The sequence below is a fragment of the Pipistrellus hanaki genome (genome assembly GCF_964339955.1).
Source record: "Pipistrellus hanaki genome assembly, chromosome: 1".
Taxonomy (NCBI): domain Eukaryota; kingdom Metazoa; phylum Chordata; class Mammalia; order Chiroptera; family Vespertilionidae; genus Pipistrellus; species Pipistrellus hanaki.
In genome coordinates, this window is record NC_140503.1 from 122,904,479 (window position 1) to 122,919,781 (window position 15,303).

General features: G+C 47.0%; 1 protein-coding gene and 1 pseudogene across 2 annotated transcripts in view; one reads left to right on the plus strand and one right to left on the minus strand.

Annotated features, from left to right (window-relative positions):
• Window positions 1-1,538: 1,538 nt before the first annotated feature.
• Window positions 1,539-15,303, minus strand: part of DNAJC1 (DnaJ heat shock protein family (Hsp40) member C1) — a 193,687-nt gene continuing 179,922 nt past the window's right edge. The window contains exons 10-12 of the mRNA XM_084868533.1: window positions 5,243-5,291; window positions 3,237-3,637; window positions 1,539-1,744 (exon numbers count right to left, since the gene is read on the minus strand). Of these exons, the coding sequence (XP_084724659.1) occupies window positions 1,676-1,744; window positions 3,237-3,637; window positions 5,243-5,291 (519 nt within the window). The 3' untranslated portion in view covers window positions 1,539-1,675. The remainder of the gene's footprint in view (window positions 1,745-3,236; window positions 3,638-5,242; window positions 5,292-15,303) is intronic.
• LOC311614356 (large ribosomal subunit protein uL30-like) lies at window positions 14,520-15,069 on the plus strand (annotated as a pseudogene). The gene has a single exon. The product of its transcript is annotated as a large ribosomal subunit protein uL30-like (transcript).

Sequence of the window (15,303 nt, forward strand, 5' to 3'; positions counted from 1 at the left end):
CACAGGTGAGAGGGCTTTCCGAACGGCCCCCCGTCCCCCAGCCCCCCCCAGCCCTGGGCCCGCAGAAGGAGGGGCGCCGGGAGGGGACCCGCCCCAGGGCTCGCCCCTCTGCAAGCCGGCTGCCGCCCTTCCTCAGCTCAGTGTCTGCACAGCTGGGACCACGTGGGGGGAAGGACTTCAAAATGCAGGTGAACCATCACCATCCAAGTCTGCTTCTAGCAAACGAGGAGCCGCCTCCCCAGCTCCCTGCAGCCCGGAGCCGCAGGCCCGCCCTCTTCGGGGGACCGAGGCCGCCTGGGCGGGAAGAGCCAGTTGCAGGAGATCCCAGGGCGGGGGCCTCCGTGCCTCAGTTTCCCTTTGGTGCGGTGGGTGCCTCAGGAAGAGCTGGAGGTCAGGATCAGCAAACGCTCCCATCTTTGGCTTTCTAGACCAAAAGCAAAGAGAAAGAATGCTGCATCTCTCAGCTGTCCGTCCTCGCAGGCGAATGCAGGATCCCCGAGGTGACCAGACTGCGGGCTGTCCGCACCCCGGCACCTTGGGGCGTATGACCACCCCATGTGTATAGGACAGCACACTCATTTGAACATTAGGAAAAAACAAGGACTACGAATTCCCTATCGGCGCAGCAGAGGAAACGGCTGGTGTGGTAGAGGGATCAGTTCTCCCCTTTCCAAGGGGCAGCAGGGGACTTGTTTGGGGTGGGGATTGGCACATATCAAGAAAAAGCCCTATGACGGGAGCTGTTTTGTTTAAAAAAAAAAATACATTTTATTGATTCCTCACAGAGAGGAAAGGAGAGGGAGAGAGAGAAACATCAATGATGAGAGAGAATATTGATAGGCTGCCTCCTGCACCCCCCCTGCTGGGGATCAAGCCTGTCCCAGGCATGTGTCCTGGACTGGAACTGAACCAGGGACCCTTCAGTCTGCAGGCTGATGCTCTACCCACTGAGCCAAACCGGCTAGGACAACACCTGGCTATTTAGTCAGGGGCACTGACCTCTTTTCCTTTAGACTAGGGGTGTCGAACTCAATCAGAGAAGGGGCCAAAATCTAAAATCCAGCCTAAATCGCAGGCCGAATGGTTTACTGAACAGTCATAAACTGACAATGTCATAAACTGACAGCGGAGTGCAGTGATGACAGCGCGGTGCGGGCCACATTGCAAGGCCTGGCGGGCTGGATTTGGCCCGCGGGCCTTGTGTTTGACACATGTGCTTTAGACTGTCAAGTAAAAAATATCAACAGCCAACACAATACCTTTTTTTTTTTTTGTCAGATCAGCAAATATTGTAATATATATTTTGGTGTGCTGCAGAATTTTAGTAATGTTTATGTGCTATGAGATGAAAAATGTTGAAATTCGCTGGTTTTCTCATCTGTTCCTTCAAAATCATACATTTGTCTGATTGCTGGAAGGCACTCTTCAGCCTGTTCCCCATTACAGGAAAGTTGGTAGTAATGAGAGAATAAGCAGTAAAATACCCCAATTCTTTTTCTCCTTTAATTCAGTATTTGTTTAAACAGTAGAACACAAGATTTATTTTAAACTTGTTATTTTTTTTTATTAAGGCACATGAGTCATAGAATGTTGAGGTACAAAATGCAAATTTCTGCATAAGAGTTTTAAAATACTCATTTTGGAAAATGAAGGTGAACATCATCTTCCAGAATATTCAACTTTTAGCTTGTTTTTTCTTTTGGATCAGTTCAACCAGCAACTTGTATCTAGCGATACAGTCTTCCTGTTGAAAGAAAAAGAGAGGTGAGACAATCCCTTCCACAAACCGAGAGGAAAAACAAAGGCTTACTTCCTGGGTAAGCCTGCGTGTCGGCTGTGCCCGGGGACAATGAGACAGCCTCATGCCCATTCGCTCTGCGCAGGGCCTGCCTGGCACTGCCAGGAGAGGGCGGCCACGGGAAGGTGAGTGAGCCGGGGGCACGGCCGGCTCAGGGCGGTGCGAGTCCAGGCGAGGGGCCGGTGGCCGCTGTCGGCGCGGCTACTGTCATTGTGACCGTGATTTTCACTTTGCCAACTCTACCGTGTTTAACATTCACTATTTCATCACAACACGACTGCGGACAAACCACCACACGTGAGGCCAGGCACCCAGGATCCCCTCGGGCCTGCCTCCCCGCAGGCGGCGTGGGCCCCCGCTCCGGCCGCTCACGGAGCCCGCACAGCGGCCCCAGCCTCCCGGGACCCGTGCTAACGGCAGAGGCTGGGGGGCTGCTGCAGGACGGGAAGAGCTGCTGTTTCTGGTTGAGACAGGACGGTTTCCAAACCCCAGGGCAGTGAGGTTCTGTGTCCTAAGGAATCTCCTTCCTTTTACCCCAATGTCAGTTCATCACACATGCACAGGCCTGTGTCCTGACAGATGCTGGAGAAACTTAGGAAAATAATTACTTCTGGCAAAGCAGTTGGCGAGGCGGGGGAGTCTGTGTTTCTCAAATAGATCGACTGATAATGGTTTTATTTTTCTCCCTGGGAAAGCTTGACTCGTCATTTAAAGTAGGTGATAGATAACTAGACCAGTACACACGGGGACATTCATGGCCACAGGCTAGATTGTCCAACATAGAATTTCAATTAAAAAAATACGCATGTAAATGAACATCAGTGTGCCCAGAGGCTACTGAGGAAAGGCACGGAAGGCAGGAGAGATGGGCTCTTTTGATTTCTGAGCCCTGGTGCCTCGGACAGAAGAGCATGGCCGCCAGGAGAGGCCGGAGGCCGAGGAGGAAAGACGCACGGAGAGAACTCCGGCGAGCAGAGGGCACAGGCGGGCGGGCCTCCCCAGGACACCATCCTCCCGCCGGCCGAGCTTTCACCCGAGCACACACCGCCTGCAGCCGTACTGAAGCAGATACTCACTGGGGAGGAGAGTCTGTTATAAAAGCCAAGGCTACAGAGGGTAAGCTGAGCCCCAAACGCCATTCTCTCACGGACCCCACATACAAACGTGCCCCGGGTGCGGCCGTGTGCAGAGCGGGGGCCACCCCCCCCCCCTGGAGCCGGGGCCGTGGTTTGAGAAGCCTCCTCGCTCTGCTGAGGGAGCTGCCCCAGGGAGAGCGAGCGCCCCGGGGCCGGCAGGGGGCCGAGGGCCTCTCCTGAGGAAAACCGCCTGGTCTGTGCAATGACCCGACTTGGACTGCGGACCCGGTTCAGGCTCCCTCGCCGGCTGGTGCCCGGCCCAGCACCGCCCACAGAGGCCTCCTCCGTGCCCGCTCACCCACCTTACTCTTAGACGGGACACATTTGGCTATTTTGTCCCAGCGGTCAGAGGAGCCCTTCGGGTATTGCTGTAACGCTAACTCCAGAAGCTTCTGCTGGTTCTGAGTCCAGGGCTCCTCGGCAGAGCGGCTCCTCTCTCTCCGCTGGCTCTCCTCGTCGCTGGACGCGTGGTGCTCTGATACATCGAAGTCCTTCTGCCTCTTTCCGCGGGGCTTCTCCTCCGGCTCCGGCTTCGCGGCCTCGGGCGGCCGGGCGGGCCTGCGCCTCCGGGGCTGGCCCTCGGCCTCCGGCTCCTCCTCGCTGTCCGGCCCGGGCGGGGCCTCCCGCTGCGTGAGGAGGTGGTCGGGCAGGGCCGCGGCCGCCTTGCCCGGCCTGGGCTGGAGCTCAGAGAGCCTCACGGTCCCTGTGGGGAAGGTCAGGTCAGGAGCCGGGAGGGCTGGCCCAGGCCTCTCACACGCCATCTCACTCACGTTCACTTTGCTCTAGGACAGGGGTCGGCAAACTCATCCGTCAGCAGAGTCAAATATCAGCAGGACAGCGATTGAAATTTCCTTTGAGAACCAAATTTTTTAAACTTAAACTTCTCCTAATGCCACTTCTTCAAAATAGACTCGCCCAGGCCGTGGTATTTTGTGGAAGAGCCACTCTCAAGGGGCCAAAGAGCCGCATGTGGCTCGAGAGCCGCACTTTGCTGACCACGGCTCTAGGGGGACAGGTATCCGCACCCTAATTTTCCCGAGGAGGAGAGTCAGCCCAGGAGGCAGCGGAGGGGGAGGGAGCAGTGGGAGAACCCAGACCCCTGACCGGAGGCACCGCCTCCCGGGAAGACCAGCGGCTGCTCCTGAAGGCGGTTCCTCACGCTCCAGGGTTGTCCTTCGCTCCATCAGCACAGCTAACCGGCCTGTCCGAGCCCGCGCGGCGCCACCATCTGAGGTGACCACGCACCCGGGGGCTCTGCTCTGAGCCGCTTCCGGTGCCGCCTCGATCGACCCCTGGTCATTCCAGCGCCCGTAGGAAGTGGGCAAACTGCTCAGCCTCCCAGCCACCAGTGTCGCCTCAGAGATGCCCTGAAATATCCAACTGCACTCTCTCCTTCCCCCCCATGCTCTGCAGGACCCTCTGCCTGTCCACTCGCCTGCTCATTTCTGGAGAATGTGGTGGAGGCCGGCTTCCTTCACACACACTCTCCGCCTGAGTCTGCCTCCGGCCCAGACAGTAACCTCCCTGGCAGAAACGGAACCTGGAAAAGCCCTTTCCTACGCCTGCGGACCCCGCGCTGCGCCCTCCGGGGGTGACCTCTGCCCCGGGTTTGCTCACCTGCACTACTCTCCCTGCGACCTGCATTTAGGGTAAGTTGGAAGGTTTAGGAGGCATTTTCTTACTTCCTGGTTCTAGGCAAATAGTACAGAGACAATAACAAAATTCCAGTTAGTCTTGGAGGAAACATTTGCAGAAACAGATTCTTGGGAAAACTGCGTGTTGCCTCCTCTGTGGGCAGCGTGTGGGGTGTGTGTGGGGGGATGCAGGGACACTACATCCCTGACCCCGAACTGAGAACAAGGCTTTTGTAATTCTTTCAACTTACCACACCCATCTTGGCACCCACTATATGTTCAGGGCTGAATTGGCTAGTTGGTTTCTATAATTTGATGCCTTTTATTTTTTAAAATATATTTTAATTGATTTCAGAGAGAAAGAGAGAGGAATATTAATGATGAGAGAGAATCACTGATCAGCGGCCTCCTGCGTGCTTGCACTGGGGATCAAGCCTGCAGCCCAGGCATGTGCCCTTGACCAGCACCAAACCTGGGACCCTCTGGTCTGCAGGCCGATGTTCCGCCCACTGAGCCAAACAGCTAGGGCTAATCTGACACCTTTTAGAGGTTTGGCCAATAGAGTTCATTGGTCTAAGCTATGACACCATCGGATTTAAAGAAGATGCTATAGGAAGGGGCTTATTTTAAAGAAACGGCTTTAGATTAATGGTGGGGAGTCGGTGCTACCTCACCTGGGGAGCAGGTGACGGAGTCCTTCAGCTGTTTGGCTTTGGTTGTCACCTGTTACAAAATATAAAAGCAAAGGTTACTTCCACATACCTACGCTATAGGACAATGATGTAGTTCATATAAAGTCTTGGCTTTACCTCTTATTAGCTAGATAACCTTGAGCAATTTCCAGTGCTTCCTGCTCATGTAATACCTCCTATGATATGTAGATATGATACTGATACCATTTGCCTGTTAGGGGTGTTTTAAGTTTGCAATAAGCTCTTAGCAAGATATTAACGGCTCAGTAAATATTACCCATTATTAGTGACATAGATCATTTGTTTTTCATTCATACAAAAGGCAGAATTAGGGAAAATATTTAAAGCTTGCTTAAAAACATGGTTCCTTCCTCTCTTTCCAGAAGGCTTTGCTTCCTAGTTTATGGGGGAGAAATTGAAGCTACCCAACATGAGCTTCCCCAACTTCCGGCTTTCCCAACTCCAGTTTGATTGTATCAAAATAGAGCTTTCCCTTCTTTTATTCCAACTCAAAGAGGTTAGCTTCCTTCTTCTTGAGTCATCAATTAATTTCCTTTGTTTTCATCTTGAACTTCTCCCTGTCAGCTGGGTCCCAAAAACCTTCACACTCAGCTCCAGCGGCCTCTCCTCTAAAAGGCGGCCTCCCCTTGAGCATTTTTCTGTTTCACTTGGCTTTCACGACAGAATCTCCTACTTTTCCATCTCTGTCTCTGAATGTTCCTTTATTGGCCCTGCTATACTCCTGCCTCTTGTTCCCAAATATAATCTTCCTCAGCACGTGTCCTTGCTCTTCATATGTTCTTTCCACTTTCTCCTGGGGTACCTCACCATGTGTTCCAGACAGGAAACCATTAGCCTACAACTCTGGTTCAGCTCTCTGCCTCGGAATGCCAGGCTGGCAGAAATTTGACCATGTAATAACGTAAAAGATCTGAAAAGGACTTCAATTTTAGAACAGTAAGTTTACCATGCAGCAGGCATTGTTCTAAATAAGATACGTGTGTGTGTATACATATTCCCCACAGCAGCTGTATTAGGTAGGTATATAATTATCATCCCCATTTTATGTAATCTGAAGCTCAGAGAATAAATAATATGTCCAAGATTAAAAGGCTAGTGAATAGCTGAAATCAGGCAAGTCATGCTCCAAAATCTTTGCTCTCAATCCCTGTAAATACTGCCCTTCAAATCCAGATCTCTTACAGGCGAGGAAGCAAGTCAAGTGCACCTTCTGATACACTACCGGCTCCCCTTTAACTGCCACTCATCTTACTTGGAGGTCTTCTAGCTCCACAAACTAAACAAACCCCTGACTACACCCAACTTCTCAGCTTCAGTGTATTTGAATATGTGCACCCATCCCCACAGCCAATTTTGGGACATTTTCATCATCTTGATGTTTTAGCTATCATAGCTCATCCTCCCCACCTTATCCAACCTTGCCTCTCCTCACTCCTAACTAATCAATTACTAATCTATCTCTGTCACTTTAGAAGTTCCTATACTGGGCTTTCATATGAGCAGAAGCATATAATAATACTAGAGGCCCAGTGCACGGAATTTGTGTACAGGGGGTGGGGGTGTCCCTCAGCCCGGCCTGCACCCTCTCCAATCTGGGACCCCTCAAAGGATGTCCCACTGCCGGTTTACAGGGATCGGGCCTAAACCGGCAGTTGGACATCCCTCTCGCAATCCAGGACTGCTGGCTCCTAACCGCTCACCTGCCTGTCTACCTGATGGCCCCTAACTACTCTGCCTGCCGGCCTGCTCGCCCCCAACTGCCTCCCCTGCCAGCCTGCTCACTCCAAACTGCCCCTAACCCTGCTGTCCTGATCACACCCAACGGACCCCCACTGATGGTCTGCTTACCGCAAACTGGCCCCCCTGCTGGTCTTCTCACCCCAAACTGATGCCCCTGCTGTCCTGATCACCCCCACTGCCCCTCCAACCCACCCCACCGGCCTGATCACCCACAACTACCCTCCCCTCTTGGTCTCTAACCACTCTACCTTGGCCCCGCCATCATGGCTTTGTTCAGAAGAAGTCCATAAGGTATCCCAGTCTAATTAGCATATTACCCTTTTATTATTATAGATAGAGGCCTGGTGCATGGGTGGAGGCTGGCTAGTTTGCTCTAAAGGGTGTCCCGGATCAGGGTGGGGCGTGGGGCGGCCTGGGCAAGGGGCCTGTGGTGGTTTGCAGGCCAGCCACGATCCCATGGTGTGAGGGTCCCGCTGGAGGGGCATGGCCAGCCTGGGTGAGGGGCTGAGGAGTGTCTTCAAGCTGGCCACAGCCCCATCCTCCTGCTGGTAGGTGCTATGGCAAGGGAGAGAATGGTTGACCTGGGTTCCTGAAGCCTGAGAGCTAAAGTTTGGAAGCTACCTTGGTCAAAGGTTACTGAATCCTGATATGAGTATCTGGCTCAGTGATCTGTCCTCATATACATGGAGGATGCAGTGTGCAGCTGCTAGAAAATAAGGAAGATGTTAGCCAATATGGCAAAATATGAATAGATGGCCCTAGAATCCCTCTGAGAAATAAAGCTGTCTTTGTTGAAGAGGCAGTCTGGCAAGTGTTCCAATGCCCTCCTGGACCGAGGTGCCAGCTGCCACCTAGACTTCCGAGGAAGGAGCAAGCTGCCCTGCAGTACAAAGAAAAGAATTTGGAGCATAGGTTGAAGGTTATCTGAAAGAGAGAAAGTGAGGATAAATGGAAGACAGAGGAGGAGGAACAAAGCCACAAGGAGATAAGGATAAAAAAGAAGAGCAAGTGGAGATGGCATGACCAAGAGGGCACTGTGCAACCATAAAGGCTGGTATGGATTTTTAAGTTTCTTGTTAGAGGGTGTTCCTCCCTTCCCCCTAAAAAAACCCCCACTAGGAATGTTGTTCATAGTGTGGGCTTCAGGTTCCATTTAATGTAGATCCACCCCTGCTCATTAATTAAAAAAAAAAAAATTGTTTAAAGTATTACATACTAGGAGCTCAGTGCACAAATTCATGCACCTTGAAAAGAACTGTGGGCCACAAGGCTGCAGTGGGCACAGGGGAGGGTCTCAGCTCATCCTACACACCCCTGCCCGGTCCTTACAGCCATATTCCCCCAGGCCCCTCTTCGCTGGCAGCCCTGCTCCTGCCGCTCCCACGGCTGATGGCACTGGCCCTGCTCACACCCACTGATGTCACAGAGCAACTGGGGCCGGCCCCAGCAGCGGGTGTGAGTGGGGCCGGTGCCTTCAGCGGGTGCGAGTGGCAGCTGCTGCCCTGATTGCCCCTCAGGAGCAGGGGGAGGTGGAAAAGCCCTCAGGGGTAACTGGGGCTGCAGCTATTCAAGGCCTTTTTAAATTCCATATAAATTTTTTGGAGTTTGTTCTAGACCTGTGAAATATGCCGCTGGTATTTTAATGGGGATTGCATTGAATATATAGATTTCTTTGGGTAGTATGGACATTTTAATGATGTTGATTCTACCAATCCATGAACACCATATATTCTTCTGTTTGTGTCTTCTTCTATTGCTTTTTTTCAATTGTTCTGTAGTTTTCTGAGTACAGGTTTTTTACCTCCTTACTTTAGTTTATTCCTAGATAGCTTAATTTTTTTGGTGCAGTGGTACATGGGATTGTTTTCATTGTTTCTCTTTCTGTGAGTTCATTCTTGGTGTATAAAAAGGCCATAGACTTCTGGGTATTTTGTATCCTGCTACATTGCCAAACTGATTTATTAAATCTAGTAGTTTTTTGATGGAGTCTTTAGTTTTCTATGTACAATGTCGTGTCACCTGTGAATAATGCCAGTTTTATTTCTTCTTCTTATCTGATTGCTATGGCTAGCACTTCCAGTTCTGTGCCAAACAGGAGTGGCCAGAGTGAGCATCCTGTCTTGTCCCAGTTTTTAGGGAAAATGGTTTGTTTTTGAGTATGATGTTGGCTATAGGTTTGTCATATACCCTGAGTGGCCAGATTATTATGACCACCTGACATTTGTAGGCAAATTAGCCGTACACTGTATCATATAGTTTATGGAAGTCGAAGGCCTGCTCAAACACCTTTGCTATCTGCAGTTACCAAGATAAAAATCCTCCAATTTGCACAGGAACACAAGGATTGGACAGTCAAGCATTGGAAAAAAGTCATGTTTCCAGTTGCATCATGCAGATGGCAGAGTGAGAAATTGGTGGAAACAGCATGAAAGCATATACCCCACATGCATGAATACAACCCTTCAAGCTGGTGGGGGCTGTTATGGTTTGGGGCATGTTTTCCTGGCATGATTTGGGTCCTTTAATTCATGTGGAACAACGTTTGAATAGCACAACATACCTATGTATCGTTGCTGATCAAGTTCATCCTATCATGTTGATGGCATATCCCAATGGAGATGGCTTCTTCCAAAAAGACAATGCGCCATGCCACGGTGCTCATATTGTGCAAGAGCATGAGGGAGACTTTACCTTAATTAAGTGGCCCCCACAATCACTTGAGCATTTGAGCATTTGTGTAACAAAGTTAAAAGAGCCATCAAGCAGCTGGTTCCACAACCATCAAATCTCACAGAACTGGAGAGTGCTATTCATCAGGCATGGTGTCAGATTCCTTGTTTTATCTTTCAACATCTTGTGGAGTCAATGTCAAGAAGAATCGCCGAAGTATTGAAGGCATGATCCCCCTAGTCCCACTTTGCTGAGTTTTTATCAAGAAAAGATGTTGGATTTTGTCATATGCTTTTTCTGCATCAATTGATATGATTATGTGATTTTTGTCTCAATTTGTTTATGTGATGTATCACATTTATCGATTTGTAGATATTGTACCATCCTTGCATCTCCAGAATAAATCCCATTTGGTTATGGTGTATGATCTTTGTAATGTAATGCTGGATGCTATTTGCTAGGACTTTGTTGAAGATTTTAGCACCTATGTTCATCAGAGATATTGGCCTGTAATTCCCTTTATCTGGTTTTGGTATTAGGGTGACGCTGGCTTCATAGAAAGAGCTTGAAAGTGTTCCTTCCTCTTGAATTTTTTGGAATAGTCTGAGGAGGATAGGTTTTAGTTCTTCCTTGACTGTTCAAATGTGAAATCATTTGGCCCAGGGCTTTTGTTTGCTGGGAGTTTTTTGATGGCTGCTTCAATTTCCTCTATATTTATCAGCCTATTGAGATTTTTAAATTTCTCCTGATTGAGTTTTGGAAGGTTGTATTTTTGTAGAATATGTCCATTTTTTTCTAGTTGACCAGTTTGTTTGAATAGAGTTGTCCCATAATGTGTGTGTGTGTGTATATATATATATATATATATATATATATATATATATGTAAATAATTTTTTTTTTTTTTTTTACAGTCCTTTGTATTTCTGTGGGTCTGTTGTTATTTTGCCTTTTTCATTTCTGATTTTATTTATTTGGGTCCTCTCTCTTTGCTTAGTGGCAAGCCTGGTTAGATGTTCATCAATCTTGTGTATCCTTTCAAATAACCAGTTCTTCATTTTATTTATTTTTTATATTATTATTATTTTTTGGTCTCTATATCATTTATTTCCATTCTGATCTTTATTATTTCCTTCTCTGTTCTCTCTGGGCTTTTCTTGTTGCTCTCTTTCTAATTCATTAAGTTGTAGAATTAGATAATTTATTACCAGTTTTTCTTCTTTCTTTATTTTTTGAGATAGGCCTGTAATGCTATGAACTTCCCTCTCAGGACTGCTTTCATTGTGCTCCATACATTTTGGATGTTGTGTTTTCATAGTCATTTGTTTCCAGGATGTTTTTTAATTCTTCTTTGATCTCTTTGGCAACCCAAATCTTTGTTTAGTAACATGCTATTTAACCTCCAAGTGTTTGAATTTTTATTGTAGTTTATTTCTAATATTATGCCATTGTGATCTGAGAAGATGCTTGATATGATTCAATCTTCTTGAGCTTGGAGAGACTTTGCTTATGTTCCAATATATGGTCTATCTTCAAAAATGTTCCATGTGCACTTGAGAAGAATGTACATTCCATAGTTTTGGGGTGAAATATTCTGAAGATGTCGATTAAGTCCATCTGATCTAGGGAGTTTTTTAGGATTGCTTCATTAATGCTTTTGTATGAGTGGATTCTTTCTGAGAAACTCAGTGTAGTACTGTACAAAGAGGGAACACTAGGATGCAGGTATTTGGTGGAAGAAGAGTGAATATAAGCCCTGGGAAGACGTTCAGACTTTTATAGGAAGTGGAATTGTTGGTGGTCTTGCACAGTTAGTCTTAGTTCTCTGAGAGGCAAAGAGGGTTTTGAAATCTGGGTTACGACAATATGACAAGGATAAGGGGAAACAGCAGTTCTAGAATGTAATGTAAGTAGTTCACGATGTAAATTCACACACATATCTACATTTGTATGTCTCTAGATTTCCCACGTATGAGTCTCCTGAAAATTACATATCTAAGGAGTTCTATACCCACAGAATTATTAAACTATTATCATTTAGCAAAGTCACAGGATATAAGACTAATGCAAAAATCTGTTCTAGTTCTACATATTAGCAATGGACAACCTGAATGTGTAATTAAGAAAAGGGTTCCTTTACAATAACCTCAGAAAGATTGATACTAAGTTTAAGAAGTTCCAGAGTTATACTGAAAACAACAAACATAAAAATTAAAGAAGCTTTTAATAAAAGGAGACATTTCATGTTCATGGATTTAGACACTCAAAATTGTTGAGATGGCAATCGTCTCCCTCCCCAACTGATCTATGTATTTAATGCAATCCCCATTAAAAAGAGCTTTCACAGAAACTGAAAAAGACAGCCAAATTATTTTGTTAAGGAAAAAATTTGGAAAGATTTGTACTGTCCAATTTAAACATTTACCATAAGGCCTTAGTAATCTGAACAGTGTGGTGTTTTCAGGATAGGCATACAGATCAATTGAATAGAATTGAGAGTACATATGTAAATCTTTACATTATGGCCAACTGATTTTTTTGTGAAAAGTACCAAGACAATTTGATGGTAGAAAGAATTGCCTATTAATAGATGGTTTTAAGACAACTGGATATCTGTATGCAATAAATAAAAAATGAACTTGATTGTAACAAGAAAAAATCAAATGTTGGTGAGGGAGGATATAGATAAATTGGAACCTTTAGCCTATCTAATAAAAGAGTAACATGCAAATTAACCATCACTCTGCGAAAAAATGGGGGCACCCATAGCCACAAGATGGTCCCGCCAGAGTCCCGCAGTCCCAGGAGGGCTGCCGCAGAGAACTGGCAGCCTAAGTGGCCTGAAGGAATGCTGCCTAGAGGCCCTCTTGACCCTTTGTAAAAAACAAAAACAAATTCACTCCCCATGGAGTGATCCCCCCCACACACGTGCAGCCTCACTTCTTAGCCTTGGAAGCGCCCACAGCCCCACGGAGTGATCTCCTCCCAGCGGCAGCCTGGGGTGTCAGCCTCGAAAGCGCCCACATGCTCCCATGGAGCGATCCCCTCATTCACACACACACCTATAGCCTCAGAAGTGCCTGCGACCCGGCAAGTGATCCTGCCCCACTGGCAGCCTAGGGAATCCGCCTTGGAACTTCCCTTCCCCCCAGCCGAGTGACTGGGGACGGGGAGAGGGTATCTGGGTGACGCTGCCCAGCAACTCTCCCTTTGGGTAGAAACTTCTGACCAGGTTAGGGAGGTAAATGGGTTTTGTTTAAAATCTTTACAAACCACAAAGGAAATGTCTGAGGTAGGGTTTCACATTGGAAGTAACTTACAACTAATTTCTGAAGGCAAACAGTAACATGGCAGTTACATTACTGGAGAGTACCCCGAGGTCCAGAGGTTGGTTCTGCAGTGGCGGTGGTGGGTGCTCCTTACCCTGGTTCCTCAGCACCTTGGGCAGGGCTTGAGCCCACCCAGGAAGGCCTTTTCCCCTACAGTTTTCACCAAGGCATGGAGGTTTTGTAGACATGAATAAGAAGTGCCCATGCACAAATCCTGAAGATGCTGGGGCCAGCAGAAATGACAAAGAAACCGGGAAAAGAGCAAAACCAGGAACACCACCGATCCCAACATAGATCATCTTTTTCTTCAGATGATGGTCTGTTTCCCTCTTCTTCGTCTTTGGAAGCAAAACAGATTCAAGTAATGATTATTCTACCAACAGAAAAGTTAAGAGAAAGAGAGGACAGAAAAGGAATAAAAGGATAAAAGGAAAGGACAAAAAGAAAGAGTAGGATAAAAGGAAGAAACAACCACATGATATCACCTTTCCAAGGTCTCATGAAATTCCTGTTTAACGAGTTTATTTTATGACCCTTTTAGTTTGGGTTTACATTTTTACTGGTTTGTCAAGACCACAGCAAGTACACTGTCCAATATGTTTTTTAAAAAAATATGTTTTACTGATTTTTTTTTTTTTTTTTTTTTAGAGAGGAAGAGAAAGGGATAGAGAGCTAGAAACATCTATCAGAAACATTGTTCAGCTGCTTCCTGCACACTCCCCACTGGGTATGTGCCCCCAACCAAGGTACATGCCCTTGACTGGAATCAAACCTGGGACCCTTGAGTCTGCAGGCCAACGCTCCATCCATTGAGCCAAACTGGTTAGGGCTGTCCAATATGTTAAAGAAAAAACCCTATCTAATAAAGAGGGAATATGCAGGGGAGGGCATTTGGGGATGATTGGGCCGGCAGGGAAGCCATTAGGCATCGACCAGGCTGACAGGGGAGTGGTTAGGGGGTAATCAGGCTGGCAGGCGAGCAGTTGGGAACCAGCAGTCCTGGATTGTGAAAGGGATGTCCGACATCCCTCAAGGGGTCCCAGATTGGAGAGGGTGCAGGTTGGGCTGAGCCCCCTCTCCCTGCCCCAGTGCACAAATTTTGTGCACTGAGCCTCTAGTGTACTGATAATATAAAATGGTACAGCCACTTTTCTGGCTGGAACCATGGAGAGTACAGAAGCAAAAAAGAAAGTTCCTGCTGTGCCAGAAACCCTTAAGAAAGAGCAAAGGGGCCGAAACCGGTTTGGCTCAGTGGATAGAGTGTCAGACTGCGGACTGAAGGGTCCCAGGTTCGATTCCGGTCAAGGGCATGTACCTTGGTTGCGGGCACAACCCTGGTGGGGGGTGTGCAAGAGGCAACTGATCGATGATTCTCTCTCATTGATGTTTCCGACTCTGTCCTTTCCCTCTCTAAAAAAAAAAAAAAAAAAAAAAAAAAAATCAATAAAATATATCAAAAAAAAAAAAAAAAAAAAGAAAAAAGAAAAAGAAAAAAAGAAAAAAAGAAAGAGCAAAGGAATTTTGCAGAGCTGAAGATTAAGTGCCTGAGAAAGAAATTTGCCCAGAAGATGCTACAAAAGACAAGGAGGAAGCTTATCCATGAAAAAGCTAAGCACTATCACAGCAATATGGTCAGATGTACAGAACTGAGATTTGAATGGCTAGGATGGCAAGAAAAGCTGGCAACTTCTATGTACGTGCAGAACCCAAACTGGCATTTGTCATCAAGATGAGAGGTGTCAGTGGTGTGAGCCCAAAGACCCAAAAGGTGCTGTGGCTTCTTTCCCTTCACCAGACCTTCAATGCACATTTATTAAGCTCAACAGGATTCCATTAACATGACGACTGTGGAACCATATATTGCAAGAGGGTACCCAAACCTGATGTTAATACACGAATTGATCTGTAAGCATGGTTATTCGAAAATCAACAAAAAACGAATTGTCTGGCAGATAACACACTGACTGCCTGATCTCTTGGTAAATATAGCATCACCTGCAGGGAGGATCTGATTCATGAGATCTATATGTTTGGAAAGTGTTTCAAATAAGCAAATTTCCTGAGGCCCTTCAAATGATCTCCCATGAGGTAGAATGAAGAGAAAGACCACCATTTTGTAGAAGGATGAACTCAGGTAACTATCCTGGTTATTCTGTAATCTGGTTAATTAATAAACTATTTCTGCTTTAACATGGAAAAAAAAAGAAAAAGAAAAACAATTTGGTAGTTCCTTAAAAGTTGAACATAAACTCACTATATATTCTAGCAGTTCCAATTCTAGGAA